Source organism: Carcharodon carcharias, chromosome 2 (genome assembly GCF_017639515.1).
Source record: "Carcharodon carcharias isolate sCarCar2 chromosome 2, sCarCar2.pri, whole genome shotgun sequence".
Lineage (NCBI taxonomy): Eukaryota > Metazoa > Chordata > Chondrichthyes > Lamniformes > Lamnidae > Carcharodon > Carcharodon carcharias.
The window spans coordinates 18,942,216-18,960,823 of record NC_054468.1 but is presented as its reverse complement, the minus strand read 5'-3'; the positions used below and the strand labels follow the sequence as shown (position 1 = coordinate 18,960,823).

The 18,608-nt window shown below is 45.6% G+C and overlaps 2 protein-coding genes across 2 annotated transcripts in view; both read right to left on the bottom strand.

The window, feature by feature from the left end:
• LOC121287061 (glutamate-rich protein 6) overlaps positions 1-3,617 on the bottom strand; it is a 64,160-nt gene extending 60,543 nt beyond the window's left edge. The window contains exon 1 of the mRNA XM_041204533.1: positions 3,533-3,617. Coding sequence (XP_041060467.1) covers positions 3,533-3,617 — 85 coding nt within the window. The remainder of the gene's footprint in view (positions 1-3,532) is intronic.
• Positions 3,618-7,861: 4,244 nt separating this feature from the next.
• The window catches only part of LOC121287055 (E3 ubiquitin-protein ligase SIAH2-like), a 35,046-nt gene continuing 24,299 nt past the window's right edge, over positions 7,862-18,608 (bottom strand). Inside the window, exon 2 of the mRNA XM_041204517.1 lies at positions 7,862-10,756. Within this exon, the coding sequence (XP_041060451.1) occupies positions 10,199-10,756 (558 nt within the window). The 3' untranslated portion in view covers positions 7,862-10,198. The remainder of the gene's footprint in view (positions 10,757-18,608) is intronic.

The following is an 18,608-nucleotide window of genomic DNA, read 5'->3' as shown; positions in this document are numbered from 1 at the left end:
CCGTCAGAGTAAGTCACTCTTCTCATCACTCTCAACTCACAAACCCATCACAGGGATCTTACTCACTGCCAACTCATGGGACATCACCATTCACTCTCTCACACTCGCTATCATTGTCCTCATTCCATCCATGGGATCACTCACCACCCACGCAGGCCAGGCATACTTATCATCTGGCCTGGCAGGCATCCTGCTTACACTCTCTCCATCTCTACTCATGCAGGACAAGCTGGCACATAACAACAGCCGATGGAATCCATGACCCAGGGCCTCCAATCAAGCCCCGAAGAAACCTCTGAAGAGGAGTCTGGAGGCACCCTCCCTGAAGTCCCGTCACAGCGCTCACTCACACCCTCCACCAGCGCAGAGACACACACTTCGGTGAGACCTAGCTTTAGACCAGCCTTGGGATCACAATCTGGTGAGCACATCACACTGTCTGATCCACAACAGGCGGTAGCAGGGACCTACCTGGTCTCCAGTACTCAGAAGACTGCTGGGGGCCAGAAATTTGCTGAGTCCGAATCAGATGACGAGCCTCTGGACTTGGTCATGTTACAGTTTCTGGAGCTGCAAAGCTCAGGAACATTAGGAAGGGATGTCCGCTGCACTCCTCAGATTGCAAGGCACAATGAAGGAGTCTGTCCGCCTTCAGGCTGAGGTTATAGCGCTGGCATGTCAACGCACCGAGGTCAGCAGGGGTAGGATGGCGGCCGCCATGGATCTTGGTCCAGGACTTTGCTCCTGCAATGCTGCATGGGCTCAACTCCATTGCTAATGCCATAGTTGGCCTCCAACAGTGTGTACGCGAGAGGGGTACCAGGCAGTTTGATCTCGTTACAGCTACCGCTTCTCCTCGAGTCAGCCTGGGGCTCTCAGGCACCCATAGGGAGGGGCTTTTGGCAGATGCACACTCCAGAGTCACCCACCCAGGTGGCTTTGAGAGTGTTCTTGTCAATCAGATGTGAAACCTTTTGGTCCATCCGAATCCCCTCTTCCTGTGACCTCAGTAGCTCCAGCTCCACAGACCAAGGAGGGTGCGACTGCCACACAGCAGGACCCCAAAAGCAGGCCGGAGCCCTCTAAGTCTCGGCCCTCCAGAGGACGCCCACCAAGGTCATCACAGACATGGCGTCGCAGTCAGCAGGCTGCCTCTACCTCCGCTGTGGAAGTCCAGGGAGCACTAAGACGTAGCGGCAGGGTTAGTAAAGTTAAGAAGAAATAGTTGCACAGACTGGGTACAGGTGTTAATCACTTGTACATACTGTTCACTATTGTCAATAAACTCCCAGGAATGGCTCCTTGTTCTGATGAGCAGTGTTCTTGTCACTCAGATGTGAAACCTTTCTGCACAAGATAAAGGCAGGTGTCTCAGTCCAGGGCCTCTTCCTTGTGCTCTGTGCAGCCTTCAGACCAAAGTGATGACCCGCCCTCACATTCCCTGGAAACATTACTGATGGCTGCACCTCAGTGGTGCTTGCCAGAGTGTAGTGGGCAGATGCCACAGAGTTCTCTCATTCTCTCTGTGTGCTCTCAGCATCTTTAAGGTGGGGCTGGCCCCCCATCTTCAGAGTCTGTGACCACTGATACTGTGCTCCTGAAGGGCTCAGGCGCTGTAGGCAGACAAAAGATCAAATGCTCTAAAGTTTCAAGGCTGCATCTCTTGATCACAGAGCGTGAGTGAGCTGCCCTCGGCCAGACAGGAGTCAGACATTCTCTGAGGCTATGTGAAGATCTATGGCGTGTCCTCAGTGCATGTCGTCATCATCCTCCTGCAATTGAGTGACTATTAGAGCCTCCACTGCGTCTCCATGACAGGAGCATTCTTAGAGGGTATTCGCACTGCCATAAGTTAGACTGGAGTCAAACATTCACAGATGCAATGTGAGGATCTATGGGGTCACCTCACTGTATGTCGTCATCATCCTCCACAAATCTATTAGCCTTTCGAGGGTACCTGCCTCATCTAGCCAGTGTATGGGCCTCATCACTGTCATCGGCGCCTCCGAGGACCTCCTCACCCTCATCATCGCCGGCGCCCTCCTCATTGGAGGAGACCTCCAGCTTCCCCATCTCCTCCTCAGCCAGCTCGTCTCCCCGTTGCAGCGCCAGGTTGTAAAGGGAGCAGCAGATGACAACGCTGTGTGACACCCTCTGCGGACTATATTGCAGGGCTCCACCAGGTTGGTCCAGGCACTGGAACCTCATCTTCAGCAACCTGATGGTCTGCTCCACCAAGTTGTGAGCTGCAGCATGAGCCTCATTATAGCGTCGCTCTGCTGCATTCTGAGGCTGCCACACGGGTGTCATCAGCCAAGGCCTCTGTGTGCAGACTGAACCCAGACTGGGTGACCATTTTGAGGAGCACCTTCGTTCAGTCTGCAGGCATGAGCCCGATCGCCTGGTCACTTGCCATTTCCATTCATCATCTTGCTCTCATGCTCACATTTCTGTTCTCAGCCTGCTACAATGTTCCAGTGAAGCCCATTGCAAGCTGGAGGATCAGCACCTCATCTTCCGATTAGGCACTTTGCAGCCTTCCGGACTTAACGTTGAGTTCAACAACCTCAGACCATGAACTCTGTCCTCCATTCTGAACTTTTTTTCCCCAAGTGCCAGTCTGTATCTTGCTCGCATGTTTTTGCTTTCAAACAGTGCTGACCTTTATTCTGCTATTAACACATTCTGCTATTTGCGTTCAACCAGCCTTGACCTTTATTCTGCTATTAATACCTACTCTGGTTCAATGCTTTGTGTCTTTGATATTATCATTACCACCCCCTTTGCCTTGTGTTCCATAACATTTTGTCATTTAATTTCCCCCACCCATAACCTATCCTTGGCCTTCTCTTTTGCTCCACCTGCCCCTCCCCCCTTTTTCAACAGTGTAAAACCCATCACATTTCTACCTTTCTTCGGTTCTGAAGAAGAGTCGCATTGGATTTGAAATGTTAACTCTGTTTCTCGTTCCACAGATGCTGCCAAACCTGTCAAGTTTTTCCAGCACCCTCTGTTTTTATTCCAGGAGATTAATCTTCAATTCCTGAAGACTCCAGGACAATATTGGAGGGTGGCAACCCTACTTCAGCATCAAGCTGAACCCCGGCTCCAGACTCAGGCTAAATTTACACCCTAACAACAGCAGTGGTGTGAATCAAAACTGCTTTGAGTTTGTAATGTGAATGGACCCTTGGGGTTACATCCTCAAGTGCTGTTCTGGAACAACCCTCAGAGGCGAGGGTGCTATCATTTGATCAGGCCTATTGTCTTCTCACCTTAGATAGATGAAGTAGAGTGAGAAGAGACTGTTTGGAGGATAGACACCGGCACTGAGCTGTAATGGCCCGTTTTTTTTGTGATGTAAATTCAATGCCATTATATTTTATTTCCTTTTATATCAGATCTTCCACAATCTCCCTGAATGCCGGAACAGGTTCAGAGGGGCTGAGTGGCCTCCCGCTGTTCTTATCTGGCTGGGCAGGGGACGCCTATTGCCATTTTGGAAAGAGGGCTTAACGTTTCCTGAATTCACCTGAGCTTTCCAGGTCCACCTGGGCAGGACTCTCCTGGTCCTGGGTGACATGACTCTCCGGCTGGCTCACATTTTCCTCGCTCATTGTGCCGTGTTTGTCTGGAACGGGTCCAGGGAGGGCTCCTACAATGGGTGACTAGGGCAGAGCCATCTTCACAGGCTGCGTGTATAAACTTCTATTGATAATAATTAATAAAATAAATAAGCAAATAAATAGTCTGGACCAACGTTTCCTGTCCTTTGCAGACAAGTCCAGCTCGTGGGCTTTTCTTCCTTTTTGCAAACGCTGAATTCGAGTCCCGCCGCCGGCTTCCCCGCACCCCCCCTCATTGTTGTGACGCGTTGCCATAGTGACCGACCGTTCGCCCATTGGTTGTCAAGTTGTTACAGTCTCCGAATGTTGCCAATCCAGTCACGTGGGGCAGGGCCAGGACCAGGCTGCGCGTGCTCTCTGCTTCTCAATGACACAAAGACCTGGCCATTCGGCCCAACTAGTATCTCCTGGTGTTCCAGCCTCCTGGAGGCACTTGGAGTTACAAAATCAAACAATTTTTTTAAAAGAGAGAGGAAAGGACAGGCAGATAAGAAAACATAGGGGACGCTTTCTTTTATTGGCCGAGGCCCAGCATATGAGAGCAGGGAGTTTATGCTGGAACTTTATAAAGCCCTGGTCAAGCCTCAGCTAGGGTACTGCAGACAGTGCTGGTCACCACATAACGGGAAGGATGTTATAGCACCAAGTCTACAGCATAGAAACAGTCCACTCAGCCCAACAGGTCATGTTGGTTTCATGAGCCTCCTCACCCCTTTTCACCCTTTTTGCACAGAGGCATTAACCCCATGGGTTGCGCCAAGCCTGGACCCATTGCTGACCACCTTGGCCAGGCCCAGGAGCAGACTTTCAAGCACCTAAATGTCTCACTTACTTCCAGCCAATGCTCGTCTTTTCCCAATAACTTTTGGATACTTTACTGTCACCATTTTTATGTTACATCTCCCTTTTAAAGTTGCTGATTCATGCTGACTAGGGTGCTAGTACCCTAGTGGTACTCAGACTTTCTCAGTCAGAAGGCTGAGGGCTCAGGTCCCATTCCAAGACTTGAGCACAAGATTGAAGTTGACACTCCAGCAATACTGAGGGAGTGCTGCACTGCTGGAGGTACCATCCTCTGGATGTGATGTTAAATTCAAGGCCCCCATCTGCCCTCTCAGGTAAGTGTAAAAGATCCTGCTGTTCTCTTTGAAAGGGGAGCAGGAGAGTTCTCTGGGGTCTTGGCCAATATTTATTCCTCAACCAACATCACTAAAATGGATCTTGCCGTGTGCATTGTGTAAAGAGGCTGCCATGTTTCCTACATTATCACAGTGAGTAACTCTTTATGCCAACTTAAAATGAACCAAATGTGTCTCTCGCGTGTCGGTGCAGACTCAATGGGCCGAAGGGCCTCTTTTGCACTGTGTGATTCTGTGAAATGTTTCAAAACAGTCCCAAAAGGTCAACAACTCAAAAAATCAATCCTGATCTGGACTAAAGTTCATTAAACTGAGAATGCAGTGGAGAATGTATCTATCCATCACTTGTACAGACAGAGGATTGTAGTAAAAGCTTTTCTCTCATCTCTTGCAGAGAAATTGTGGGTAAATACTGCTAATCCCTATTGCTTCATCTCACTGTTAAATTAGCTTAAACTTGATTATATGGTTGTCACATTGACATGGAAGTGTTCACCATCTCCAGTTAACATTAGCATGCAGTTCCTTCTGGGACTCTTCTACTTCTCCACCTCCCTATCTAGTTTACAATAGCATCAGTTCACTCACCCACTTCCCAATGTCAATACTATCACATCCCATTACAGTAGCGTGAGGCCTTTAACATAAAATGTCCCAGGGTGCTTCACAGGGATATAATAAAACAAAGTATGACACTGAGCCACATCAGGAGATATCAGGGCAGATGACAAAAAGCTTGGTCAAAGAGGTAGGTTTTAAGGAAGCAAGAGAAGAGGTGGGGAGGTGTAAGGATGGAATTCCAGAGCTTAGGGCCAAGAAAACTAAAGCACTGCCACCAATGGGGGAGTAAGGATGCTCAATTAGAGGAGTGCAGGTATCTCAGAGAGTTGAGGAGCTAGAAGAGATTACAGGCAAAGGGAGTGGCAAGGCCATGGAGGAACTTAGCAATAGCATGACTGAAACAGAAGTCAAAGTAGGTCAGTGAGCACAGGGTTGATGGGTAAACAGGACATGATGAGAGTTAGGACATGAGCAGCAGAGTTTTGGATGACATCAAGCTTGTGGTGAGCCAGTCAGGAGTGCTTTAGATTAGCCAAATCTAGAGGAAAAAAAAGACATGGATGAAAGTTTCAGCAGCAGATGAGCTGAGGCAGGCTGCAGTCAGGCGATATTACGGAGATGCAAATAAGCGATCATAATGAAGGCGCATATATGTGGTTAGAAGCTTATTTCAGGATCAAATCTGATCGCAAGGTCGTGAACAGTCTGGCTCAACCTCAGACAGTTGCCAGGGAGAGGGATGGAGTTGTTAGCTAGGGACTAGAGACCAAGTTTGTAGTAGGGACTGAAGACAATGGCTTCAGTCTTCCCATTATTTAATTGGAGGAAATTTCTGTTCATCCAGTACTGATTATCAGACAAGCAGCCTGACAATTTAGATTGAACAGGCAGTGGTGGGATCAAGCTGGGTGACATCAACATACATGTGGAAATGTGCACTCCTCCAATTCTGGTCTCTTGAGCATCCTCAATTATAATTACTTCCCCACTGGCAGCAGTGCTTCAGCTGCCCAGGGCGTAAGCTCTGGAATTCCCTTCCTACACTTGCCACCCCTTTACTTCTCTTTCTTCTTTAAAACCTACTACCTTTGACCAAGCTGTGCTTTTGGTCAAGCTGTGCCATCAATGGGAAGTATGTAGATATGAATCAGGGAAGGGCCAGTTCTTTGGGGGACACCATAGGTAACAGTGTGGCAATGGGATGACAATTTATGATGGTAACTTTCCTTCATCCGCACTCCATACTGTTTACACTGGCAGTCTACCACTCCTTCCCAGTTTGATGTCATCATCTTTTTCCCACTTCTGCTCCAGTTCATTCTGCCGTTTACTATCTCACCCTCCTCCCAACGCAGGCTTAGACGTTTCCTCCCCTCCCCTATCACCCACTTGCCCAGCTCAATGTCCCTTGACTCCCTATTTGCATCATCCCATTTCTCTGCCTCTGAACAGGAAAGTAGGTATCAATCTTTCCCTGCTACTCTCCACATCAAGCAGTTAGTTATTTACCCAGCGACCATCATTCAGATTGGAGACTCCTGCCCACTGCATGTGGCAGAGTTCCAATCCCCTAAAACAATGTGGTTAAGATATGGAAGCAGAGTGCAGAGCAATGCCAACTAGCTATATTTACATAAAAGCAAAATACTGCAGATGCTGGAAATCTGAAACAGAAACAGAGAATGCTGGAAAAACTCAGCAGGTCTAACAGCATCTGTAGAGAGAAAAAAAAAGTTAACGTTTTCAGTCATAATGACTCAAAAAGTTAACTGTTTTTTTCCTCTCCACAGATGCTGTTGGATCTGAGTTTTTCCAGCATTTTCTGTTTTTGTTGCTATATTTATATTTCAGCAGAGTTTCAGGGTGAAGGGTTTAGAACTTAAACGAGGATAACATTTTATCAAAGAGTTGTGAATCTTTGGAATTCTCCACCAGAGGACTTTGGGTGCTCAGCTGTAGAGCATGTTCAAGACAAAGATCAATAGAATTTTGACATTAAAGGGATCAAGGGAGACTGGTCAAGAATGTGAAGTTGAGGCTAAAAGTCAACCATGATTGTATTGAATGGGAAAGCAGGTTTGAGCAGCCTTTTATCCTACACAAAAAAATTCTCGCCTGTTTTTATTATTTCTACCTAATTTTCTCTCGCCATGCTCTTTACCAAATTTAGAAATGACAAACTACTTAAATGCCAGCATTCTGAGCCAGGTTCATATCTACAATTCCCCACACATTGACCATCCACCAGGAGTCATTCATGAGGGTCATCTTAGCTCCCAGAGATTCAGATTCAAGGAAGTACTGGAATTAAACACATCACACCCAACTCAAGAGCAACACCGTGCAAGCGCTCTTTCCTGGCAGGTACATATGGGAGCTGGAGGGGACGGGGGCATAGAGGAATGAGATGGGATTTGAAAGGGGTAGAGATGGGAACACAGTCTGATAGTGAAGTGGGGGGGGGGTGGTGGGATGCAGGTAATAAAGGAACAGGAGGGGGTAGAAGATACCAATGAAAACAGATGACATTAAAAGCAGATACAATACTTTATTTAGTGTTGTTTAAATGTAAAGGGGAGGAATAAAGCAAATGCTTTACTGTTTTAACTGCTTTATTTCAGCATTATAGTTTGAAGTAAAAACAAGAGAAAAGCTGCTCAACAGGGTGGATGGATTTTCCTGCTGGCAGATCACCATTCCATAGACACAGAGCGCTTTTAGTGTCTTTTTTTAAACTACAAATCTGATTAAAGCCCAGAAATGCATTTGCCCAAATGTAAATGGTGCACTTTCAAATTCAGTTGAAGCCTCGAATACAGAAATACAAAGCAGTCAAACTCTAAAGATTTGCTAACTGTCCGAAGCTAAAGAAGCAACTTAAGACAGTTGCAGTCTTCTCCTTGCAGATAGTATAGTTTCATGGCATTCTGGTTCATGGTCCTGTAAAAACTCCGATATCAAATAACGCAGGGGGACTCCCAAATAAGCCTGACCTTGTCCTTACCAAATACCTAAACAAGCACACTTTCTAGATGAGTGACTACGTAGTGGCAAATAGGAACCTCAGCAGAAATCCCCTTTCCTTTAAGCCAAATGTCTCACTCCAATCGAGATGAGAAGTTTGGGATCAAATGTGGCACATTTGCAATGGTGTAGCTACTGCTGCAGTGAAAAGTGTCTTTGCACATTCACTCCTTGGGGAGGGCACTTAGGGTTACATATTGAAATGGTCTGCCACCATTGTTTGGCTAGTGCATAAGTTGTGTTGTGTTAAAGCTATGCAAGTGCAGCTACAAGACACTTGCCAATGAGGAACTGAGCCATAAAATATTGCAGGTTTGATCAGCAGCCTATGCAGAGTCAGCTGGCCTCAGACAATATGGCAATTGATCTCAGCACTTTTAGGTTAAGGACTGTTGAAGTTCAGCAGGCATCCCATTCCTTATTGCTATTTAAGCGACCCCATGCAGACACAGTTCCAGAAAAATTGCCCACCAGCACTCATCCATCTGGCCTCAAGCACGGATCATTTGGCTGCAGTGCCAGAGGGTATCCATGGAACTAAACCCTGGAAAGCAGAATCCTGAGTGATTACAAGCTCGACAACCAGGAAGATTTAACCCCCAACAGGCTGTGGATGCTGGGACAATAGAAGCTTTCAAAATTGAGATCAGGCAATGCCAGAGTCTTTAAAATTCTTACTCTTGTTTTTATATCCCTTCTACGATCTAGTCCCTCCCTATCTCTGTAACGTCTTCCGGCTCTACAACCCACTGAGATACCTGCGTTCCTCGGAATCTGGATTCCCCAGTCTCCGATTTTCTTCACTCCATCAATGGCATCCATGCCTTCAGCTGCCTCTGTCCCACAATCTGGAACTGACTTCCTATATCTCACCATCTTTCTTTTCACCTTTAAGTCATTCCTTAAAATCCTACCATTTTGAACAAGCATGAAGCCATTTGACTTTGTATCTCTCTGTGGTTCAGTCTCAGATTCTCTCTACCATAAAGCACCGTTGGGATATTTTTATTGTATTAAAGGCGCTGTATAAATTCAAGCTGTTATTGATTCTTTTTTTAAAGTGAGGGTGTCAAGGGACATGGAGCTAAGGCAGGGAAATAATATTGAGCCAAGGTGGTCTTGTGGTGCATGGGCAACATCCTGCCTGAGCGAGAAGCTCTGGTTTCAAGTCCGACTCCAGGCCAAGGAAGGTGTGTTCATAACACAGTCAAACAGGTTGAGTATCAACCCGCAAATCCTTCCAACACATGCCAACGGCAGGCAGCAAGAGCGGGAGAGATTCCTGGTCAGCCACATGATGGAAAGAAAATTGGAACCTTTACCACCATGATCCATAGCTCCAGACTACAACATGCATGCAAAAGTGCTAGTTGCCAAGGCAACTTGGACTCGCTGAGTGAACTCTTAACACACCACCACAGATCAGTAACAAGCTAATAGAATGATGGAGCAGGTTCAAGAGGCTGAAACGCTCACTCTGTTCCCATGTTTCTTACATTACAGGCTCATGACAGGAAGATAGAAAATGAAAGAAGCAAAATGGAAAAGGAAAGCATCCGAGTTCGATAGGTACCATTTAAAGGCAGGTTATGGACAATGCATGATGGGCTTATCATTAGCGAGCACTAGAAACGTGTTGGAAAAATAAGTATTGCAACCGCTCTGAAATATATATTTATTTAAAAAAGCTATTATGGTAACATAATTTAAATAAATTGGCACAGTCAGTAAAGCTTCACAATGATCTCATGTCTAATCTACAGAAGACAGACAAAAAAAAAATAAAATAAGCAACAAGTCATCACAACATTGGCAATCCCAAACACCACCACCACCACCACATAAATATCATGAACAGCAAGTCGAAATGGTCACGTTAATTCCCAGGTTGCCATTGTCAGCAAAGAGGTGCGCAATAGCCGCGTCGAAGACCAAGCAGTCGCTGTTCATGATGGCTGTAGCCACCCCGTCGTGAATGGACCGCGGGGTCGCCTCCCATGTCAGGCGGCGGCGGTTCCCGTTCAGCTCCAGCCGGTACGCAAAGTTCTCCGCCTGTTTGCGGGCACCAATCAGCAGCACGATGGCAAAGAACTGCTGGTGGCCCTCGTACTTCTCCTGTTTCTCCAGCACCAGCATGAAGTGTCTCCCGAAGCAGGACTGCATCATGACCCAGTCCACCGCCCCGGGCAAGTTGATGTCCGTGGCCAGGAAGACAATGTCCTCCCCTTGGAGGGTGGTGATGCTTTTGTGGACGTGCACCAGGTGAGACATCACCTGCTCCAGGGAGCCCTGCCACTTGCACGAGGCCCCAGGGCAGGGGCAAGAGTATGGGCGGTACTCGCATGCATCCTCATGGTCCGGCTTCTCAGTGTGATGGAGGGTCAGCAAACATCCAGTCGACGCGTACTAAGGAAGGACAGAAAAACAAAAATGTTTAATGACCACATCCTCGCACTCTCCACTCCAAACACAGAAACTCAAACATAGGTTCGGACATCGGAGTAGCTCAGTTTCACTGGATATTGCTCGAATAAGGGCATCCAAATGGTACTCAATAAATGTTACCTACTGTCAGCGTTAGATAGGGAGTTAGAAAGTATGACTTTGTTATGTGGTGAAATTCAAACATCTGCCTATATTTTTATAACGAAGGGAACGGATGAGGTTTATTGATAATAAGAAACGCCCCCTTATCAGGGATGAAAAGTAAAGAAAGAACTTACATTTATATAGTGCCTTTCATGAGCCCACTTTACAGCCAAAGAAGTATTTTTGAAATGTAATCGCTAAGAAAAGCTGCAGCAAGTTGTGTGCGCTGCTACATTCCATAAAGAGCATGGTGCAACTAAAAAATCCACTTTGTGATGTTGGTTGATGGGTAAATTTGGCCAGGATGGGGCAGGGGGTGGTTAGCAGGAAGAAACGCCCTCCTGTTCTCTTCAAATTAGCGAAGTGGGAACTTTCTTTAACGTTCAGACCGGGCCTCTGTTCAATGTCACCAGTAAGAGGTTGTGGTAGAAGAATTAATCCAGGCTGGTCCTTTGGTTAAAGCTGGTTTATTTTCAAGACAGCTCCTCAGTGCTACTGACTTCCAAGTAACTTTGACAGTGCGGCACTTCTTCAGTACCGCATTGGGAGTGTCAGCCTGAATTTTATGCTCTAGTCTCTTTGAACCCACCACTTTCTGTCTCAGGGAGAGTAGCTTAGCGTCAAGACATACAGGGTGGGAAAGTCTTGGGGCCGGATCCTCAGCCCCAAGAAGCTATTTGGATTTAGCTGATGGGAGGAACCACCCAGGTGCTAAATTGGGCCCAGGTCGGTATTGGAGAAGGGACAGAAGGAAGAGAAGAAAATCAGGAGGAGGAAAAAATTCATGAGGTTTGCAACGGCAGCTCGCTTACTTATAGTACAACACAGTAATAAGTCCCCAATATTAATTATTTGTCGACTAATGGATAAATCTGAAGCACTATTCCACTGCTGACTGGCTCAGCCTTGGCTTCTGTGAGGCAGGCATTTTGCAAACTGGCTTCACATGTTTACACACTGCTCGAGTCCAGCTCCTTAATCTGGTGGCCAAATCACACATTTGGATTGTCATCAAATATAGTCTGAACATGTACTTCACTGCAGCTTCTGTAGAAGAACTACACGTTTCCTTTAGTAAGTAATAGTGGCAACCGTCTGAGACACGACTCCAATCATCCCTTCCACACCCAGTTCTCCTGTCTCCGAATTATAACCTGCTTGTCCGACATCCAGTCTTGGATGACCAGAAATTTCCTCTACCTGAATGTTGGGAAGATCAAAGTCACTTTGGTCTTTGGGACTCCAGCGGCTAGCGACTGACTCCATCCCTCCCCGTGGTAAGCATCTGAGGTCCAGCCAGACCACTCGGAACCTTATTATTTGACCCGGAGTTCAATGTCTGATCACATTAAATGCTCCACCGCTAAGGCCGCCTACTGCCATCTCAGTAACATCGCCCGACTTCGCTCATCTGCTGACGAAACCCTAGAGATGTAGGTTGCAGTAAAAATCCACTTATATTTGATTGAAATAACCAAATAAAATCTTCAAACAATTTTTCCGAACAATACAACTTATTTTTTTTCCAAGCATTCATACTGACAAGTACAGCTAGCAATGTTTGTACATCACTTGAAGACATTTAGGATGACTGTGTGGCTTTATGTAAAAGCACAAGCAAAGCACTGCAGTACACAGCGAGTCCAATTCTCTACAATCTACTCCCAATTCAAAGTGTTAAATCAAATTACCGGATACTCCAAATTAATTAAAATTACTTTTGCTAGCACTTTTGATGTTGAAATTTTGATGACATTAATTAATTTGTTATTGGATCAAATTATTGTGTAAAAAATTATGCAAAAAAAAAAAAATCAACTTCTAAGGGGATTACCACTAATCAGAAATTTAACCGGGGCAGCCAAATAAATATAGCTACAAAAGCAGGTCAGAGGCTGGGAAATCTGCTGCAAGTAACTCACCTCCGAACTCCCCAAAGCTTCTCCAGCATTTACAAGGCATGAGTCAGGAGTTGCGATGGGATATTCTCCACTTGCCTGGATGAGTGCAGTTCCAATAACACTCAAGAAGCCTGACACCACTCAGGACAATGCAGCCTTTTTGATCGGCACCCCATCAACCACCGTGAACATTCACTCCCATCACCGGTGCACAGTGGCAGCAGTGTGTACTATATACAAGATGCACTGCAGCAACTCACCAAGGCTCCTTCAACAGCACCTTTCAAGCCCACGACCTCTACTAAAAGGGCAGCAAACGGGTGGAAACACCACCACCTGCAAATTCCCCTCCAAGCCACAGCCCATCCTGACTTGGGTCAAAATCCTAAAACCACACCACATGGACTTTTTTTTAAAAAATTAATTGGATGTGGGTGTAGCTGGCTAGGCCAGCATTTATTGCCCATCCCTAATTGCCCTTGTTCAGAGGGCATTTAAGAGTCAACCACATTGTTGTGGGTCTGGAGGTCAGACCAGGTAAGGGCGACAGCTTTCCTTCCCTAAAGGATATTAGTTAATGGACCATGAAATCGACAATGGTTTCACAGTCATCATTAGATTTTTAATTCCAGATTTTTACTGAATTCAAATTCCACCATCTGCCGTGGCAGGATTCGAACCCAGGTGCCCAGAGCTTTACCCTGGGTCTCTGAATTACCAGCCCAGCGACAATACCACTACATCCCCGGACTGCAGCACTTCAAGGCGGCAGCTGATCACCACCCTTCTCAAGGGCAATTAGGGAGGAACAATAAAATGCCAGCCTTACTAGAGACTCCGGCCCCATGAAACAGTAAAGTAAAAAACCCAGAAAAAGGGTGCTGCTCAGTTGGTACTGGGCCACATAGACCAGGGAAGACACAAGTTTGATGCCTCGGTCTTTGGGAGTTAGCCTGAGATTCAGCTGAGGCACTACAACTGGTAGAGGAAGGAGAGATGGCTGGTAGCTGCTAGGAACTGACTGTGCCAGCTCTTTCAAAGAGCTATCCAATTAGCCCCATGCCCCTGCTGTTTACCCACAGCCCTGTAATTTTTTTTCCTTTTAACGTATGCAAGTGTCTTTTAAAGGTTACTACTGAATGTGCTTCCACCACCCTTTTAAGCAGCACCTTCCAGACTAACAACTCACAGCATGAAAAACATTCTCCCCATCTCCACCATTGTCCTTTTGCCAATACCTTACATCTGTACCCCCCTAGTTACCTACCCTCCTGCCAGTGGAAAAATATTATCCATATTCTACCATTAACCCATCATTTGAACACCTTTATTAAATCTCCTAACCTACTCTGCTCTGAGGAAACCATAAGATAAGAACATAAGAAATAGGAGCAGCACTAGACCCAATGGATCCTCAAGCCTGCTCAGCCATTCAATAAGATCTTGACCGATCTTTGACATCACCTCCGCTTCCCTGACCGATCCCCATATCCTTTGATTCACTTGAGATCGATTGATCTCAACCCTGAATATACTGAAAGACTTGAGCATCACACAGCCTTCTGGGGCAGAAAGTGCCAAAGATTCCCAACCCTCAGGGTGAAGAAATTTCTCATCTCTGTCCAAAATGGCCAATGCCATATTTTGAGATTCTTCCCCCCCCAACCCCCGCCCCACCTCATTCTAGACTCTTCAAACACTAGTCTCTCAGGATCTCATCTTTCAATGAGATCACCTCTCATTCGTCTGAATTCCAAAAAGTACAGGCCCATTCCATTCAACAGGCCCAGCCGTGCCCAGAGTGCCACTCCAGCCAATATCACCCAACTCATGACAGACCTTTGAATCAAGTTAGGAGACTATATGGTTAAATTAAATGCTCAGCAAGGCTCACACCAACAGAGGTACGTGGTGCAGTATTTAATTTAGTTCAGATAACAACCAAGCAGTCTCACCCACAATTTCTAAGACCGTAACAGGGGACTTCCAGCATGAGTAAGAGTCTGCTTGAATATATATAAACACAGCGGTCAAACTGATCATGCAGTAATGCAGCTGGTCTCAGTAACGGTGACCATGAATCTCTCATAGGTTGTTATAAAAAAAAAGCCATCTGCTTCACTAATGTCCTTTAGGGAAAGAAATCTGCTGTCCTTACCTGGAATGTCCTACAGGTGACTCCAGGCTAATAGCAATGCGGTCGACTCTGAACTGCCCCAGCAAGTCACTCAGTTCAAGGGCAATTAGGGATGGGCAGCAAATGCTGGTCTTGCCAGCGATGCCCACATCCCATGAAAGAATAAATAGAGAGAGAGAGAGAGAAAAAAAATCAACAGGCACTCTTGCTCACAGCCGATGACAATAATCTAAAGAAACTTTAGTTAATGCATATTATAATTAGTGTCACTGCTAATCAAATCCACCTTCAATCCTCAAGGGGAGAGAGAACTTCCAACTACTCTTGTACAGTGAAAACCTGAAGTGGGCTAACTCCTGTTCCTGAGTATATTTTGATCGACGGATGAGGTATTAAAGGTGCCAAAAGGTGACGGGATTAGCCAAATTGCTGGAATTCAGAATATACTTTATTTTCCTGGGGAAATTAGACTGCCCCAAATCCATCACTCATTCTGTTCGATTTAAAGGTAGGTACTGTACCAGGTGCAACAGAGATGAGTGGATCTTCACGAGCAAAAAAAAACCCACAAAAAAAAAAGCCACTTTGCTGAGATAAAGGGGATGGTGTCCTGGGGGAGACAGGTGGGTGGGGAATGGAAGGTTGACCCCTTCACAATGAGTCACACGCCAAAATTAAAGTGACAGCAGCAGGGGAACTGGAAATGCCGTGACACAGTTCGATGTGTGAAACAACTGACGTGGCAGCATCCGAAGCTGCTCCACGTGGGCGTTAGTCACAGTATTGAAGCTTGGCTGAGCTCGATAAACCAGTCAGACTGGGAGGGCAAATGCTGTGCAGTGACACAACCTTTCCAGTACAGTAAAACCACAATGTAACTGAAGCGTATTTAGAACTTTCCAACTTTCTACCAAGCAGATTGTTAACTAATCATCCCTGTGTAACGAATGATTGCCTCCCTACTGACACGTTGCTAGTGACCACCTACTCACATGTTACTGGCGACTGCCTCCTCCTCAGCCATGTGATACCAGCTTTCCCTTGCTGCTTAAGTCAGCCCTGGCTCTGCTGTTGGTAGCACTCTCACCTCAGAGTCAGAAGGCGTGGGTTCAAGTCCCACATTTCTGGCATCACAACAATGACTACCCTTCAAAAGAACTTCATTGGCTGTAAAACACTTCAAGACATCTAGTGGTCATAAAAAGTACTACATAAATGCAGGTCTTTCTTTCTTTCTTTCTTAGCAATGTGTTACTACTGAACTCCCCACCACATTAATTAGAAATATTAACTTCTGTATTTTTCATTATTCTTAGCTGAAGTCTTGCACCATCTTCCCAACCTTCCAGTTTGAACTGTTTCTCACCTCAGGTCTCAGATACCAAATAGAAAAAGTTTCTTGGTAAATTGTTTTTAATACCAGATACGTGCTGTGTCTTTGCAGGAGATTAATCTGGCTTCTAAAACCAATTTTATCAGACTCCATTTTAGATAATATAATACAATTATGAAAGGGGTTTGATAGGGTTGATGTAGAAGGATAATTCCGCTTTCAGGGGAATTAAAATGTAAGTGGTTTTAAATAAAAGAACAAGCTTGCATTTGTATAGCACCTTTCCCAGGGAGACGGTGGCAGTGTCACGACTCACTAGGGATGGTGCGCTGCAATATCAAGGCCCACTGCTCCCCGAGCTGCAACAAAGGTGAAAAATTTGATCAACCCACCTAAGTGTTTAATTTAGCTTAACACAATATGAGCACCAGGTTTGTAAACTTAATAAGTAAATAACTTCTTTGAACCATTTGTCTTTAACTAGTGGCAAAAGGAAGAAATATGAATGCTAACTTCTAACTCTAGAACCTAAACTCTACCCCTTCTTAAATCCCTATGCACACACATACCAGACACAAGGCACACTAAAACCATGGATCTTAAGGGTGGGATAAAACAGTTCAATAATGCTAATTCCAGATTACAGAATTCAATGGGTTGATTTTGATTGATCCCTTCCAAATTCCTTTCAGTTCTTTGTTGATGACATGAGGTGCTCTTCCAACATTTTCAGTCTTTAGTTCACTGGTTGAGCACTTGCCTTTCAATATCTCGAACAGTGATTTCCCCCTTTGCCTCTTAACAGGGCTTTTCAGAGAGAGAGAGAGCAGGTTATAGAGATATGAGGAGAAAAAAAGCCAGCTAGCTATTATTGTATAATGACTGGAATCTTACACACACACAGCAGAGAGGAGTTTTAGGTCTTTTTCCATTCAGGCTAGGAGTTATTCTGCTGCACTGCTCTCACACAAGCCCTGGTCACCTGGTCAGGAGCTAATTAAAAATGTTGTTGTCAGACAGTTCCCATCAGACCAATCTCCTTCTCAGCACCACCCTGTCTTTCATGGCACACTTTGTTCCAGGACAGTAACATTGCATATATTCCTCACAGTGTTCCAGGAGACATGTCCTTCAAACTGCAGCCATTATAACTTTAATCCACAGTCCAAGATATGTCCTTTATTATAGTGGTAAAGTCACTGCACTAGAAATCTAGCGGCCAAGGCTAATTGCTCCGGGGACCATAGGTTCAAATCCTACTACGGCAGCAGGAGGAATTTAAATTCAATTGATAAGATCTGGAATTGGTGACCATGGAACTATCAATTGTCATAAAAATCCACTAAAGTGCTTTAGGGAAGTAAATCTGCCATCCCTTACTGGTCTGGCATACATGTGACTCCAGATCCACAGCAATGCGGTTAAACTCTTAACTGCCCTCTGAAATGGCCTAATAAGCCTTTCAGTCCAAGGGCAATTAGGGATGGGCAACAAATGCTGGCCTTGACAGCGACACCCACATCCCATGAAAGAATAAATTAAAACCACCTCTGGATGTCCAAAAGCTCTTCACAGCTAATGAAGTACTTTTAAAAAGTGTAGAGAGTACACAGCCAATTTGTGCACAAGCTCTCTCAAGCAGCAATGCAATAACAGGAACACAGGAGCAACAGTAAGCCAATGATAGGATTAGGATAATGACCAGATGTTCCATTCTGGTGTGAGGGATAAATATTGGCCAGGACACACTTCTTTTTCAAAAGGATGCCATGGGATCTTTTACATCCATCTGAGGGGGGTAGGATGGGGTCTTGGTTTAATGTCGCATCCGAGAAATGGCATCTCCAATAGTGTAGCACTTCCTCAGCTTCAGTACCACATTCGAGTCGGCCTAGATTTTTTTCCTCAACTGGGACTTGAACCAATGACATTTTGGCTCCGGTGAGAGCATTACTCACCAAATCACAGCCGACTCTGGCCATCAATATACGTTAGCCATTAACAAATCCAGTATACAGAACTCAGGGGACAACCTATTATTTAAAGAATGATTACAATGTGGAGCTTGCTACCCCATTGGAGTATCGAGGCCAGGAGCATAGGTGCATTTAAGGGGGAGCTAGATAAACATGCGAGGGGGAGGGGGCTAGAAGGATATGTTTATGGGGTTAGATGAAGAGGCCTAGGAGGCAGCCACCGGCATGGACTGCTTGGAACAAGCAGCTTGTTTCCGCTTGGCAAATACTACTTAACGCTTACTCATGTTTCTCGCCAGCCGATGTTAAATTTGCTATGTAG